This window comes from Myxine glutinosa, chromosome 1 (genome assembly GCF_964187855.1).
Source record: "Myxine glutinosa chromosome 1, kmMyxGlut1.1, whole genome shotgun sequence".
NCBI lineage: Eukaryota > Metazoa > Chordata > Myxini > Myxiniformes > Myxinidae > Myxine > Myxine glutinosa.
Genome location: NC_136261.1, coordinates 267,368,947 through 267,386,849, shown reverse-complemented (window position 1 = coordinate 267,386,849; position 17,903 = coordinate 267,368,947). Strand labels below are relative to the sequence as shown.

The following is a 17,903-nucleotide window of genomic DNA, read 5'->3' as shown; positions in this document are numbered from 1 at the left end:
CAATCCCATGTTGCCTCGTGAAGAATACAGGAGTTATTGCCTGCACCCTGAAAAAATTCTAAATTCCTGCCATCTTAAGTCGAACATCCTGCCATCTGGCAATCCGGCTCATAAAGAAGGGCCAAAAATATTCCCTGGATGACCCCACCAGAAGGTGGGAATAATTGGGCCCGTTAAGTTAAAAAAAAAACTCATTCTTCCTGAAATGCAAGGTTGCCAGATCTGAAAAGTGGAATTAATATAGTACTGGAACCTCCAAATTATTGTATTTTCAGAAACATTATTGTATTTTCATTCAATTTTTTTTTGTATTTTCGAAAAAAAATTTGTATTTTCAGAAATAAATGATTGTATTTTCGAAAAAAATGATTGTATTTTGGGAAAAATGATTGTATTTTCCAGAAAAAATGATTGTATTTTCGAAAAAATGATTGTATTTTCCGGAAAAATGATTGTATTTTCGAAAAAATGATTGTATTTTCGAAAAAATGATTGTATTTTCGAAAAATGATTGTATTTTCGAAAAAATGACTTCGAAAAAATGATTGCATTTTTGAAAAAATGATTGTATTTTCGAAAAAATGATTGTATTTTCCGGAAAAATGATTGTATTTTCGAAAAAATGATTGTATTTTCCAGAAAAAATGATTGTATTTTCGAAAAAAAAGGTTGTATTTTCCGGAAAAATGATTGTATTTTCGAAAAAATGATTGTATTTTCGAAAAATGATTGTATTTTTGAAAAAATGATTGTATTTTCGAAAAAATTACTTCGAAAAAATGATTGTATTTTTGAAAAAATGATTGTATTTTCGAAAAAATGATTGTATTTTTGAAAAAATGATTGTATTTTCGAAAAATGATTGTATTTTTGAAAAAATGATTGTATTTTCGAAAAATGATTGTATTTTTGAAAAAATGATTGTATTTTCGAAAAAATTACTTCGAAAAAATGATTGTATTTTTGAAAAAATGATTGTATTTTCGAAAAAATGATTGTATTTTCCGGAAAAATGATTGTATTTTTGAAAAAATGATTGTATTTTCGGAAAAATGATTGTATTTTCGAAAAAATGATTGTATTTTTGAAAAAATGATTGTATTTTCAGGAAAAATGACTTCGAAAAAATGATTGTATTTTTTAAAAAAAGATTGAATTTTTTTTTTTATTCTCGTATTTTCGAAAAAATGATTGTATTTTCGGAAAAATGATTATATTTTCCTGAAAAAATGATTGTATTTTCGGAAAAATGATTATATTTTCCTGAAAAAATGATTGTATTTTCGAAAAAATGATTGTATTTTCCGGAAAAAATGATTGTATTTTTGGAAAAAATCTTGTATTTTTGAAAAAATTATTGGATTTTTGAAAAAATTATTGTATTTTCGCTTTTTTGGTATTTTCAAAGAAATTATTGTACGCTCAAAAAGAATCGTGCTGTACGGGCCAACATTCTTTACAGCCCCTTTGTAAGCATGAAGACCACATGCTGCGAACTTCAGAGTACTGTTTATTAATAGTCAAAGGAAGTTAGTCAAATGTCAAGATCATCTGAAACATGTAAAACAACTACAGTACCCAATTAAGTCAGAGTGAGAAAATGTATCAGCCAAACTTGTTGTGCATAACATTCAATCATGCCAAACACTTTCAGTTGCTGTTGTTTTGGTTGTCATTGTCATTATCGTTGCCATTGTTGTTGTTGGTTCGGCGCTATTACAGTGATTCCGGTATATTGGACGCACGCAATTATGATGCTCTCATCCTAATATTCAATGTTTTCATGGATGAGGCTGCACAGCAGAGTGAGAAAGACTTTGTGAAAATGTAAACTGGAAATTGAAGGTCGTAAAAATGTGATCATTATTGTCCGTCTGGCAACCCTGGTGAGTAGTCGTAGTCGTCATAATCTCTGCATTCTAAGCGAAAGGATACGAGGTACAATTATGATTAAATTGCAACTACATATTTTTATTTGCAACTTATGAGTGCGTTTTTTGGGGATGCAAATTGGGCTAGGATAAGGTATGAGGACACTATTTACCATACGACAACAAAGTCCAAATGATTGTCCAAAATAAGTTGCAGTTTTTAATACTCGAAGAAGTGATTCATTTTAATACCGCTTCTGCTTAAATAAATATTTGTACGATGATGCAGTTTTATTGGATTCCTCAAATCACCATTCAAAGGTCAAAGGTCAGACATCATGTTAAGTATAAATTCTGTTGTTATGCTAACTTGTGAAACAGTGATCGGATTTTCACCAAACTTGGTATACGTAAATATTATGATGCAAAGATGAACTGATTAGATTTCGCCATCAAGAGATCAAAGGTAAAAGGTCAGAGGTCATGTTAGGTATAAATTCTGTTGTTATGCTAACTTGTGAACCAGGATGGGATTTTCACCAATCTTGGTATACGTAAATATTATGATGCAAAGATGAACTGATTCGATTTCGCCATCAAGAGGTCAAAGTTAAAAGGTCAGAGGTTATGTCAAGTTAAAATGTGATACTTGAGGAATGCTGAAGATAATTAAATGAAAAAGTATGTATAATGATGTAATAATGTAGGCGGAGGCATATCGGCCAACACCACAACTTTGAAGAGTGCCGTTCTCGTTATATCACACATATATATCCTGCAACAGTCTTTTAGTGGTCCAATAAGTACTTGCATGGGATGACAGGATGGCCTAGACTATAGGCCAGTGGTTCTTAACCTTTTTAAAGGCGCCGATCCTTAACGAAACCCACCGAACACTCGTGGTACCCCTCAAATTTGATTTTAAAAAATTAAGAAGAATTGCATCTTAATGCGTTTTCTGTTCTTCTTTTCGGGAGGCGATCTGGGAAATGCGTGGTTTTGTTTTGGCAAGGGCCACCCTCAAATCATTTTCGCATGCAAGCCTGCTCCTTTTCTTTGTTTTAATGTCCACCAGTTTCGAAAACGCATGCTCGCAGAGATACGTTGTAACGAACGGCGTGAGGATCTCAAGGGCAATTTTAGCGATGTGAGGATACCCTTCCATTTGGCGGCACCAAAACGTTGAGAGCGTTGTTGTGCCGAAGAGTTGTTGTTGAGTCTGGCTCTGCTGAAGGTCGATGAGGTCGTCGAGGTATTGGTCATTGACATCTGCCGTTGCAACGTCAAAAGTAAACGGCTGCTGCACCCATGCTGGGTATTGCTCTTGGTCGGGGAAGTAGCCGCCGAATGACTTTCTCAGGTCATCCAAGTGCGTGGCAATCGCTTGCTTCAGCTCCCCCGGTACAGCAGTGCCTCCAACTTCAGACTCATCTTCGATCCCGCTCACGCACTCGTCCAGTAGCGAAAAGTTCGTGAAGTTGTCGTTCTCTGTTCGCCACCTCCACAACGGTAACTTATTTCGGAAAGCGCTCAGCTTTTCTTCAGATTCAATGACATTCACTCCACCGCCCTGCATCTGGCAATTGAGATGACTGAGTGCGTCAAAGATGCCAGCCAAGTACGCCAAGGCGAGGATGAACTCTGACTCTTGGAAGTGCGTTGCATGGCAATGCTGGTGTTCTCGCAAAAACAGGGCTAATTCTACACGCAAGGCAAAAACACGGCTCACTACCTACCCTCGTGATAACCATCGAACGTTAGAGTGGTAGAGAAGGACTTCGAATTCAGAGCCGATTTCATTGCACAGCTCTTTGAAGATGCGATGATTCAGAGCACGGCTTCGCACATAATTCACAGTTTCAACGACGATTTTCAGAACATTGGCCAGTTTTGGAGGCAGGGTTTTTTATGCCAGCGCGTGTCTGTGCAGGACGCAGTGCGTGACGATGATGTGTGGTGCATCGGCCTTCACCAGTGCTCCAAAACCGGAGTTGCATCCCAGCATGGCTGGAGCTCCATCCGAGAAAACTGCAGACACCATGTTCCACGAGAGGCCGTTGCTTCTGAAGAAGTCGTCCACAAGCTTCTTCACGTCAGCTGCCTTCGTTGTTGTTGTGAGAGGCTTGCAGAACAGAAAGTCTTCCTTGATCTCGTCTCCTTTGACATAACGCACAAATAAGATGAGCTGGCTCAAATTCGAAACGTCGGTGGTCTCGTCGAGTTGAAGGCTGAATTTCGTCGGGCTCGCGACTAAATCTGCAACGACCTGAGCGAGGATGTCATCGCTCATGTCGTCGATTCTGCATCTGATGGTATCATTTGAGAGTGGAACGAGAGACAACTTGTTTTCAGCAGCTTTTCCCAGCATGATGTTGGCCATCTTCAATGCGGCCGGTTTGATGAGTGTCTCGCCAACCGTGTGCGGTTTGCCCTGCTTTGCGATCAGGTATGCAACTTCATACGACGTGGTGAGGATCACTTTGTCAATTGCAACGAAGCCAGGAGTGGGCAAGGTAGCACTTGCGTCAAATCGGACTCTCTTCAATTTGAATTCATCCAGCGTTGCGTCTTTGTACTGCCCCTCGCCGTGCAGTTTTTTAAAGTGTTCTCATAGTTTTGCTGGTGCTAGGCTGGAGATGCTCAACTTGACATTGCAAAGCATGCATTGAGGATGCTGACTTCCATCCTGTTCCTTCAAACACGTGAATCCGCACCGCACGTAATCCTCCGACCACTTCCTATTTTTTCTCGACATACTGCAAGAAAAAAAAAAGTAACAAATTGATCATAATTGAGTTCGGGCAAATAATTATATGACAAAAATTTTAAAAGGAACATGCTTAAATATAATCAGTACCCTTCTGAAAACTGAGAAATTTTATCGAAGAAAACATAACTTATAGTTACGATGACGGGATTTATTATCTACTCAACTCTATGTCACCTCAAATCCCATTATAATATTACATAGAAAATTGCGAATTGTTAGTTTTGAATTGCGACCAAACGAGTTATATCACCTCCACCTAATTTTCTGAGTAATTCAATCATATTTTATAATCACCATCCACTTTTGACTTTAATATAACTCTGAACCTGCCCTGCATATCCACAAACATTTCCAACTTACTTTTCAATTAATCAGTAACTCCAAAGTAAGGCGCGACCAATGACGCACTGCACACGGCAAGCTAATCGAGGCTATTCACTGGAATTTCCGAACACCTGCAAAGTCCAAAATCCAGTAAGTAAGTAAGCAAGTAAGCACCATCAACAGAATAATTAGCAACTTGCTCATTGATTCAACTTACTATAGTCAGTGTGAAACAACTTATCTTAAACACAGACCAGAGAAACCATGAATGGGATGGGAATACAATTACAAATAACATTTCCATTCATTCGTAACATACATCGCAAAATAATAATAATATTATTAACTAGCCGAAACCCGTGGAACATCCACGGAAGGGAGGATGTGGTGTATGGATAGAGTGTACCATTATGGATGGCATAGGGGATTTGCTTGTCCGAGTAAGAGTTAGGATGAAAGATGAGAATGAAGAGTGCGTATTTGAACAACGTATTTATTGCAATCTACTTAAATGACAACGCTGCGATATACTTTTGAAAATGTCACGTACCGTCTCGAAGTCAATGCCATTCTTTTATCTCTTCATATACAACTCACTGATTTCTACCTTCTCGTGAACAGGGTAAAGCCTACTTTGATAATGGGGGGGGTGGGGGGGGGCTGATCATGACCTACCCCACGCCACATGGCCTACGCCATTTGTTGAGATCATGGCCACAACGGAAATACAACAACTGGATAGGTGCTCCACAACACACAACAACAACACAACAACAACGATGCTCCGATTCTTATGTCCAATCACACACACATATCTCGTTTTTTTCATTTCTGTTCCTCACAATTCTGTCTCTCTCTTATTCACAGACACACACACACACACACACACACACACACACACACACACACACACACGTCACTCACACACACGTCACTCACACACACACACACACACACACACACACATATACATACATGTGACTATGTACATATCGTGACTATAAACATATATACACATATATACATACACACACACACACACACACACACACACACACACACACACACACACATATACAGACTTGGCATTCATTTAATATGGAATTTTTTTTTTGTGGGGGTGAAATTACTTTTCAAGATGTGTTAGAACCAAAAGTTCTTTGGAATTATGTTGAAATTATTCTAGATTTTGTTAATGTGACCTTTAAAAGAAACAAAAACCACATTTGACATTTCGAAACAAATAAATTGATCCTTGAAAGTGATGTAAACTGATATCGAACTCAATTCATGGACAGTACTGTGTTAGACTTCTGTACGTTTTCCAGCAGTATCTCTTTATATTGCACATTAACCCAATTTTTTTTTAACAAAAACAAAAGTTAAATTACGACTGGGATTACGGACAGTAAAATTACAGTTCAGTACTTCGTGTAACCCCCACGAGCATTCAGGAGAGCACTTACACGTTGAGGCATGCTGTTCAGGAGATTTGCCAAGGTTTGGACAGGAATCGCTTGCCATGCAGTGACAATAGCCTGCTGCAATTCACGCACAGAAGTCGGCTGCTGGTCCAAGTGGTCGATTTGACGCGTTAATTCTGCCCACAAGTTCTCTTTCGGATTCATATCCGGGGACATGGCAGGCCACTCCATATGCTCTACACCATGGTCAGCAAGAAAGTGTTGGATCATGCGAGCACGATGAGGCCGTGCATTGTCATCTTGGAAGACAAAGTTTCCTCGAAAGGCTGCACGAGCAAATGGAAGCAATGTTTCTTCCAGAATGGCCCTGTACTTGAACTGGTACAGGTTTCCATTCAGAACAACCATGTCAGTTTTGCCCCCTGCATGAAAAGCAGCCCAAACGGTCACCCCACCACCTCCAGCTTGGACTCTTGGCACTATACAATCTTTGTTGTAGGCTTCATGCACTTGTCTGTGCACTCGGACGTGGCCATCTTGACGATAGACCAGAAATCTAGACTCGTCATTGAAGATCACGTCATTCCAGTGTCCTGGCTGCCATTGACGGTGCACTCTGGCCCACTGCAATCGGCGCTGGCGGTGTTGTCTGGTCAGGCATGGCTTTCTCAGGGGACGCCTGGCACAATAGCCTGCTTGAACCAGTCGTTGGTTGACTAGCCTTCTGGATACAGGCACATTTGTCAGTTGCTGCCACTCAGCCCTAAGCCAATTAGCTGACTTGGTACGGCCATTGCCGACTAACCGGTGCAGCTGGCGATCATCCCTCCTTGTGGTTCTGCGGGGACGTCCTGGCCTCGGTATTGGAGTAGGGACACCCCTCTGAGCATTTCGTTTCAGGATCTTTGACACCTGACCTTGAGTGAAGCCATACTGCCGAGCAATAGCACGCTGTTTCATGCCGTAATTTCGTAAAGCCACCACTCCATGACAAACGGCATTGTTGAGTTGACGGACCATCTCCAGAGGAAGCGGCAATAACTTTTGGAGATGTGCAGCAGTTGTTTTCCACTAATACAGAACGCAACAACCCTTGTATACCCGACTGTGAAGCCAATCATCAAATGCACCTGTCCGTACATTTTGCCACGCCACCTGTGATATAATCCTGTTGTTGACTTCTTGCTGCGACAGACAATCAGTGACATGGTTCTTTTAACAAATAAATCATCAAAGTGTAAAAGAAACTCACCAGATTGATATACTGAGTTAAGAAAGTAAACCCAAGTCAAGAAAAAAAAAAGATTCCATATTAAATGCCAAGTCTGTATATACACATATATACATACACACTCACAACATGTACACCCACATATATATATATATATATATATATATATATATATATATATATATATATACCCACACACACACACTCACACGTACACCCACACATATATATACACACACACACACATACATCTTGTTGTTTTTTTTATTTTTGTTTCTCACAATTCTATCTCTTATGATTTTCAATTCTTATGTGCAACGATGCTCTGATTCTTATGTCCAATCACACACACACACACACACACACACACACACACACACACACACACACGATCATGACCTACCCCACGCCACATGGCCTACGCCATTTGTTGAGATCATGGCCACAACGGAAACACAACAACTGGATAGGTCGGGCCGAGGCCGACGCCTACGTTTCGTCACTCGGCGAAGTACACTTTGTTTTAAGCTTTCAGAAGCTGAAGCCTTGTTATTTATTGCTTTATATGATACTGATGGGCTGCTGATCGGTTTCACTTCGTTGTAATCACAGTATATGGAAGAAATTATGGTAAACCCACCTGATGAGGTTGCGTACACCGCGATCGACACCGCCACAAATCCATGCTCTGGATTGTCCACTCAGTGGACGGCTTGCTGTCGCCTTCGCCTGTCGAATCAGTGGACGGCTTGCTGCGACTTCACCCAGCAGACGCCAATACGATGGAGTCGTAAGATGGCGTCGTATCGGCCGTTAATCGGATGCTTTTGGGTCCCAAAGTCGGCGAATTCAGATTTTTCGAGTATGTCTGTACGTGATAAACAAAGAGCGCGGTTCGTAGATCGTAAATCCATTAGTGCCGTGGGCATCGGGTCACTGGGTGCGGCGTAAAAGGGATAACAAAGTCGAGTCCTTACGCTATTATTATATAGATAAGCGTAATTACACATAGATTCAAAATTGATACAAAACTAAAAACAAATTGCAATGCGTTTCGGAGGACCTCCGCAGAACCCCTGAGACTGGCTCACTGAACCCCTGGGGTTCAGTCGAACCAGGTTAAGAACCACGGGCCTAGAGGTATGCATACTCACCTCTAAGTTTGTAGTCTGGGTTTGAATCCTGACCCAACTATAAACTGCCATCTTGGTTTTTCACAGTCAGGGTGATTCGTCAACGTGTGTGCCGTCCCTCGAATGGACGTTAAACGGTCGTCCCGTTTAATTTGAAGTCTGCTAGCATTTGTTGGTGCACGTTAAAGATCCCATCATGGTGTCCTTCATGAAGAGTAGACAAGCTATCGCCGATATGGCCAAATTGCAAATTCCTGTCCTATCCAGCAGAGGGTCAGTAGATTGCATCAGCGGCACAGCTGTGCCCTCAGCCAATGATGCCACCCCACAGTATTGTGCTGCACACAAAAGAAGAAGAAGAAGCACTTGCCTCAAATCACCTTATATGATTCTGTGACCTCAGTTATGACTTATGAGTAGTTGTAACTGCGACATTGTGGTGTATAAATGTTCTATGTTGTCCACATGCATTAACTTTTTGAGAAGTGTTTTGTGATCAACGTGTAGGGCCGTAGGCCTACCTCATCGTTATGTAGGTGCAGTATAACCACCTATTCCATATTATTTGCAGATCTTCACAATCGAACCTGACATTTCCATAAAATGCTATTTCTCTCCATAAATGAAAGTAGCAGGACATTGTGATGTAAATGGGTTGGTGTTTCAAACAAAGTTAGCTATCAACTCATGACCTGCTGGCAGAAATGGGGACCATTGAGACTGACGACCTCATTGAACACTCTGCGCATTTCTCAGCATCCAATATAAGATGATAACCCGACAAAACCTATGGTCTTTTGGTGACCTATTGGCATCAATAACACGTATAAAAGCATCGTGTTGCCATATATAACCAATTAGCACTTTTAGCTGAAGGTTGCCTAACATTTGACAGTGTCCAAGACTGAATATTATAGGAACTTCTTTTTAGATCCCAACATTCTCCTCGCATCCATTTCGTTAATCTGGTAAATGCTGCTTGGACTACATGAATACACGTCACAGAAAAAGGAACACAATCAGGGGGTCAATTTCAATCGTTGGTGACATTTCGAGAAGTCCTGTGCACTGTGAGTGATCAACTGCCCAAATTCCGCACCGTTGATAATCTGGCAGGCTTAAAGAACACCCCATGTGCGATATTACACCAATAAGTTTGCATCAAGCAATATGAGTTATTGGAAGGCAATTGATTACCATAAGTATTCATGTGGATGTCACCCTACAGATTCGTGCGAGTGCAATCGCGCAAGATGCCGACCAGAACTATGACTACGCAAGCAATAGCGCTATCTTGCACCTGGACTCAGGTGATGAGATCTTTGTGAGGCTCGACGAGGGAAAGGCACATGGTGGCAACACTAACAAGTACAGCACTTTCTCCGGCTTCATCTTGTATGCGGATTAATGAAGGCCTTAAATGGATTTCGTGGCTCAGGGACTCATTGCCTGGATTCAGTGGTACATTGCAGTGAAATGAAAATTCCTATTTTTTCATTGTTTCACTTCTTGGTAATTATAAAGATGGTTTAACTTCCCAATATGGTTGATATGTTCCACGTTATCTCTCCATTTATTTATTGTCAAATATTATAGTAAGATGTAGATGTTGGGACAAGAACAAATGTTTTATCAAGACTCTAAAGCACCAACCTCCCAGACCCAACTATAAGAGGTCTTAGAATAATTTCAAGAAAGGTAAAGCTTTTATTTTACATAAATCATCTGATATGATCACTCATTTTTGCATCTTCAGATGCATATGGCTGCCGAAGCAGTTTCTTGGCTATTGGGCACAATCCTGGATAGGTCGCCACTCCGACGCATGACACTCAAATGGCTCATCCGTCCCAATAAGCTGGTACTCATTTTGCCGACCACAGAAGGATGACAGGCAGAGTCAATCCACCTGGTGTTAATTCAATGGCTGACAGGGGCTTGATACTCAGGACCTTGCGATCTTAAGTCAGCCACCTTGACCGTTAAGCCAACACCAGGCTTGATCTGACATAGTTACTCTCAATACAACTGGAAAGGTTTGTTAATCCACCTTCAAAGGTATTGATCAGGTTTTTTCAAATGTATAAATGGGAGAATCAAACCCAGATTTTAAAATTTTTATTTTTACAAATCTGTCAAAGCAGCCACGTTTAAACTGCAGACAATCTGGCAATACCATATTTCTTCTCTGTATGTTATATCTGCTCATAGGTAAGCCATCATGGTTTTCCTGTGCTGGCAAGATAGCCAAGAGGTGCGCACACTCTCCTCTGAGCTGTCTAGCTTGGGTTCAAGCTAAAAACTGTCAACCTGCTGTTTCCCAGGTAGGGCAAGGGATCAATACGTGTGCCGTCCTTCGGATGGATGTTCAACTGAGCATTCTGTCTGCCAACATTAGTTGGTGGACGTTAGAGATTCCACAGTGTCTTTCGTGAAGAGTAGGCGAGCTCTCGTCAGCACCTTCGATACATTACAAATTCCTGCCCGAACCCTAACCTACACCTACCTACCGTAACCTTAACATACAGCGGGCACTGCATCAGCAGCACAGCAACACACCCACTAAATGATGCTACCTGCAGTATATTCAAAGAAGATGAAAAAGAAGATGGTTTTCCTTGCTGTTCACAAGTTCATAACTCTCCTTGCAAATACCACACATGTTTGATATTGTGTCAGACTTGGAGATATCAGTGATATATTGTGTTGGCCTGAGATGTTTTCACCATTATAAATGAAGAAATTCTCTTTGAGTGACAGTTACCAAACCGACGTGTGCGGAACTACATGTGCACTGTTATGTGTGTTAACCAATCTCATTGGTCACATCTCAGTGTTACAGATGCAGATTGGATACTTGGAGATTGCACTAAAGTGGAATGTAACCTGCATTTGCGCTCATGTTTGTGACTGTCCAGTGACTGTATCAGCATGTGAACATTTGTAATTCCCAATGTTGCAAGTTATTATGCTCTATTGACTAAAGATAACTTTTCCAAAGAAATTGATGTGGCTCTTCAACAATTTAGAGTAAGATGGGGAAAGGTTACTCTGTTGGAAAAGGTAGGCCAGGTTGTTCCCTCTCTCCCTCCTGCTTCTCCTTTGTAAATAAACATCCTCTTCGGTCCTTTTGTTTGGGATGCTCAACATTTTTCATTTGATATTTTCTGCTGCGCCATCAGCCAGATGGATACTACAGTACAGGGCATTCAGGATACTACAGTACACATATAACTGGAAGAGAGAGAGAGAGTGTGGGGGAAGGGGTAGGTCTTTACCTCCATTACTCAATACAATAATGTATTGAGAATGTACTCAATACAAGAATAAGAACTCAATACAATACAACAATATAAGAATGCCTTCTATACTGAACAGCATTCATTCCAGCAAGGAGAAAAATACATAAGTGTCATAGCCCCCCGTGGTTTTAGTAATTTTGCTGTACTGCGTTCAAGGCCGACAGTTGGCCATCTTTGGTCGGATTAAAAAACAAAATCTTATGCATATGTATACTCTTATGTATTGTCTTTGTACCAAGTTTGAACAAAATCGGTCCATGCATGTCCGAGAAATGTTTGGGGACACGTTTAAGTAACAAAATGGCCACCAGTCAGCCATCTTGGTTCTGATCTCCAAACAAAATGACATGCATATGTAAGCCAAAATTCATTACCTGTGTACAAAGTTTGAACAAGATCTGTAAATGCATGTCCGAGGAATGGTTGAGGACGTGTTCAATATTGACTTTTTTTTTTTACAACTAAAATGGCCGCCAGTCTACCAGTCGGCTATCTTTGATGAGATGGCAAACTAAAGAATGGTGCATGTGTATGCCATCATATACTGTGCTTGTGCCAAGTTTGAACAAAATCGGACCAATGGACCATGTATGTCTGAGAAATTGTTGGAGACACATTTAAGTAACAAACAAAATGGCCACCAGTCGGAAAACCTATCGCATCGCGAAACAAAATGATGTGCATTTGTATACCATCATTATTATCTTTGTGCCAAGAACGAACAAAATCGGCCCATACATCTCCGATATATGGTTGCGGATGCACACATGGATGGACGGAAGGACGAGACCCAATCCATGGCCCTCGTTTCAGACTATGTCCAATGGAGGCTAAAAATCCCTAATAGTAGTGGCTGTAATTTAAGATGCCAGTTTGGATTCCAGGATTGCATATATTAACTGGAAGGGGGTGACACATCCGCTGATACTGGACATGCTTCACCAATATAATGCACCATGGTTTTGGTAGATTGACCTTTCATCATTATGTCTGAGAATTTTGCTCCAATTTAAATGACTTGCTCGCCTTGCTGCTGCTCAAAATGCTATAGTAAGAGCTTCCATGTCATTATATTTCATTCTGTCATTGTGTCTCACAATCAACAAGGTAATAATGCCCGACACCGTTATCGCGGCATTTCCCAATACGGAAACTTGACTCATCTTTGTCTCCGGAAAAAAATGTCTTCATTGTCTGGGCAAATGCCAGTGTTGTTTATTTCACGAATGGATATTGGACTGGGATTTAATTACGAAATCATCCCACTAGTTGCATCATTAGCGAGGCATGCCTGTGCCGCTGGTACAGTGACTCTGGACATTAGGGCAGGATTTTGGAATTTTGCCAGGGTCTTTGTGAGGCCGACAGTTGGCCAGGGTCTTTGTGAGGAACACTCCATCAGTGTATTTCAAATAAATTAAGAGCTTATGGACTATTTTCACCCCACCTATTTCTGTCACATTAGTACTGTATAATGGTAAAGTTTGTGGTACATTTATTAGCGCACAACAGGTGATGAGACCACAATCTATAATGATATACTGTATATCCAATATGTACAGTACTGGCTTTCCTCTTTCTACTTGCTGTGTAGAAATAATGTAATGTGCATCTGTCTTGAGATGTTAAAATGAAATCTAATCAAACTAGTAAAATGAACGAGCTGTCTTTTCTTTGGCATGAAGCAAAAGGACACAAAAACGTGTGTAGGATTGCTCCACGACAAAAACAATGTTCCAAAACGACTACGATCTATATACATACATGTCCCAAAACGACTGCGATCTATATACATACATGTCCCAAAACGACTGCGATCTATATATGTACATACATGTTCCAAAACGACTACGATATATATATATATATATATATATATATATATATATATATATATATATATATATATATTGTTGCGGATATGGGATTTACATCCATCCATATCCGCTTGTAAATATTCCCCTATTTCCTCATCCTTCCCAACTATCCCCAATCCCCCATTCCCTAGTCCCATTTTCTGTAAACAACACTCTGTAGACCCGACCTTCCCCTATTTCCCCCATTAAATGTCGCATCCAGGTCCACCGCATCTCACGTAGACAACTATAGGACATCTTGCTAGTTATTCTTAGTCTATGTCAGTTAAGGACTCGTTTCCATTAATTCTGACTCTTCGTTGCACCAGAATGTGATTGTATGGCACCGTTAGAAAGTTTAGGACCTCCCAATACCTCCCCGCAGCTCTTCCTCATGGTACAACAACAACAACAACAACAACAGCGGCGGCGGCGCGGGGAGTGTGCGTCCTCACTCCGGCTTGGTTAGCCGCCATTGAACATGTGCTCCGACGGGGTTACCACGCAGGGGCTCGCTGTCAGCTCCTCGTCAAGGGCAGAGCCCGGTAACCCCCCGCACCCAATAGAAGCGGCGGACCGATTCCATCTGGGGCGGAGCCAACGAGCCGAGGGCGTGTCACTCCCCGCTGAGCATGCGCAGGAAGAGGGAGGTGACGTCAGATGCGCCCTCAGCTTGGAGAGAGAAGACGCCACCTCCGAGCGCTGCAATACCTCCCCGCATCTCTGGACCGGACCGCGGTTGATTCTGCCCCTGAGCCAAGGTGCACCTTGTGCTATCGACTGCCTGTCCTTCCCTGCCATCAATCCCCGTGTAAGTCAGTCTTGTCCCGTTTGTCTGTGGTCTGTCGGGGATAGATAAGACTGTGTCTAAGTGCCCATCTTTTCTGTGCTTTACCTCTTACCCTGTAATCTACCCCTTTTCTGCATCACCAATTATATCCTCCTCCGGAGGTCTTGAGAACTGTACCCCTTGTGTCGTTTCATTTAACCCAGCCGTTGTGTCCTTTCCTTCATTGATTTAGCATAGCGCGATTTAGTCAACGTCGGGTGGAATCGGGTAAACTGTGCGAACACGGCGGCCATTCCGCTCGGCCCATCATAACATCTTAATAAGTCGTGTCCATAACAATTGGTGTCGAGGAGTGAGATCGGACCCGAAGCGCGCTTCACGCGCTCGAAATTATTAACGGCGAAATTTGATTTTGTTTTACAAAAATAAAAACCCGAATTTTGAAAGTCGCGCTATGGCGGATCAAGACGGCTGGGTTCCGGTAGAGGAGAGTGAGGCAGGGTCGATCCAGGACCAAATTGAGGGACAAGAGGAGAGCGAAGCAGTGAGGGCGGCAGGTTCGCAAAATGGCGCCTCGCACATGGCCACGGCGACCGCGCCCGCGACCGTAGTAGCGCCGCTGGTAGATTTGAACCTTTTTTTAATACAAATGAAGGCCCTTATGGCCCAGAATAGCGAGAAATTGAGGGAGGACATGGGGTCCAATAGCGAGAAATTGAGGGAGGACATGGGGTCCAATAGCGAGAAATTGAGGGAGGACATGGGGGCCAATAGCCAACGGTTAGAACAAAGGATGGGGGCCCAGATCGGAGGGTTAGGGAGTAGAATAGAGGGATTAGACAATAGATTAGGGGAAATACAGGAGGGGTTAATGGGGGTAGAAAACAGAATGGCCGCTCAAGAGAATCAAATGGAAGGGATGCAAAAGGGGTTAGAGGGGTTAGAAAACAGTATGGAAGGCAAATTGAGGGACATGAGGGACCAAGCGGAAAGGGAAGTTAAAAAAATGGGGCAGCAGATAGAGGGGGTCAGAATGGGGGTAGAAACTAAATTGGATGCTCACAGGGAGGAAATGGAGCAGATGAGGGTGGCATCTGGGCAGGAGATGCAAGTGATGGGAGAGGAGATCAGAAGAGGTGTGAGTGAGGAGGTCGGAGGAGTGCGCAAGGAGGTGAGGCACTGTAAGGAGCGCATGGAGAAGGAGGTGAGAAAGGGGACTGTAAAATTGCAGGGTGGTATAGAGGAGTTGACACTGGGAGTAGAACAACTGACAGTGGGACAAAAGGAGTTGGGGGATCAGGTAAAGAAGAACACAGCGGTAATAGAGGGTTTAAAATCGACACAGAAGGAGATGAAAAAGGACGTAGGGGTAATTAAAAAAGGGTGTCAGACGGTACATGAGGACCTGACGAGGAAAATGAACAAGGTGGTAGAGGTGATGGAGGTTAAAGAGCGGGAGGTGCGGGAGCACATAGAAAAAAATAAGGTGGAGTTAGAGGAAGAACTTAAGGGGGCGCACGAGGAGATGAAGGAGGTGAAGCAGAAATTAGAAGAAGTGGAAGAAGGGGTGAGCGAAATTAAGAAGCGACGGAGAGAGGATAAGAAAGAGATAAAGGAGGAAGTAAAAGAATTGGTGCAAAGTCTGTGTTCGGATTGTGATGATGTGCTCATTAACCGGATGAGGGATTCGCAGGTGATGGAGGAGAAGCGAAGAGAAAGAGGACCCGGTGTAAGTGGTGACCAATATGGTCGTGCGTATGATGCGCCAGGTGATTTAATAAGCTTGGGGGTCGAGATAGACCCGGATGTTCGTGAGAGGCCAAGAGTGAGGTGTATGGCTGGTCCGGAGGGTATGGAACGAGGGTGCGAGCGAGAGGGTCCGGTGATGGGAGAGGTGCGAGGTGTGGGTGAGCAAGGTTGTGGTGGTATGGAATGGGTAGCGGGTTGCGGAAGTGTGACCCATGCATCGACACCAACAGGGGTAGTTTTTAGAGGGACAGGGGAGGCACGAGAGCCCCTTGGGGGTAATGTACCGTGGGGGCCCGGCCGGTTCGGCCCCGCACTGACCCCGCAAGGGGCGACGCACGGGGTCCGGCAGGCGGGCAACGGTTGGGGTGAGGACGAAGGTGGAGTACACCTGGTGGCCGCATTGCGCGGCGCGGCGGCGGAGGTGCTGACGGCATTACCACCGGGTGCTCTCACCCTGCCAGCCCTCCGCGACGCCCTAATTAATCGATTCGGCATTGAACAGCAGAGCGAGCTTGTTAAAGCTCAGCTCACGCTGCGAAAACGCAAGCCCCAGGAAGCCATCGGGGAACTTGCCCACGACATTCGCCGCGCAGTGGGGATCGCACATGCTAGCATGGCAGCGGATTCCCGGGAAAGCCTGGCGCTGGACCATTTTATCCAGGCCCTCCCGGATATTGAGCTCCGGCAACAGCTCGCCATGTGGCGCCCGCAGACTCTGAGCCAGGCGGCTGACGCTGTGGCCCGTTGGGAAGCAGCGAGGCCCCTGGCCCGGGGGAGCGAGCGTCACGCAATGGCGGTCCGCCAGGTGGGACCCCCGATGGAGGGCGGACCCCTTAGGGGGCCCGCCCCCGACGTGAGTCCTGACCTGGCGGGCATGGTCCGGAGGCTGGTGGACCAGCGCCTGGCGGGACCTGGACCATGGCAGGTGGCCCCGGAGGTGGCCCGCGGTGGACCACGAGCGGGTAATCCAATTCGGACCTACAGGGGGGGGAATTTGGAATTCCGGAGACAAGCACCTTATCAGGTGAGGTGCTATACTTGCAACCGTCTGGGTCACCTGGCGCGGCACTGTCGAGCCACGCGCCGGGATGATCCCCGGCGGTTGAGGTCCTCAACTCTGCCCAGGGGGGAGCGGGTTAGCTGACCCCAGACACCCCCCCCCCGCCAGACCCCGGGAAACAAGAAGGTGCCGGGCACGTAGGGCGGTGTTCGGCAGAAGAGGATGGAGGAGAGCCCTCATTGACGCGACAGGTCATTTATTGTGGCCAGATTGGAACCGGTAGCCTGACAATCAGATGCAAAATTGCCGGCGTGGGGGTAGACGCCGTAGTGGACACAGGAGCTAGCGCCACGATCATCAGCCCTGTGGTCCTTGATTCGAGCGCAGGTGGCTGGGATAAGATCCAGCGCCTGCAAAATTATAGTTTGCAACTCGCTACCGGGGTAACGGCCC

General features: G+C 43.8%; 1 protein-coding gene across 1 annotated transcript in view; it reads left to right on the top strand.

Moving 5' to 3' along the window:
- The window catches only part of LOC137439655 (complement C1q-like protein 4), a 41,944-nt gene extending 30,064 nt beyond the window's left edge, over window positions 1-11,880 (top strand). The window contains exon 3 of the mRNA XM_078770995.1: window positions 9,982-11,880. Coding sequence (XP_078627121.1) covers window positions 9,982-10,161 — 180 coding nt within the window. The 3' untranslated portion in view covers window positions 10,162-11,880. The remainder of the gene's footprint in view (window positions 1-9,981) is intronic.
- The last annotated feature ends 6,023 nt before the right edge of the window (window positions 11,881-17,903 follow it).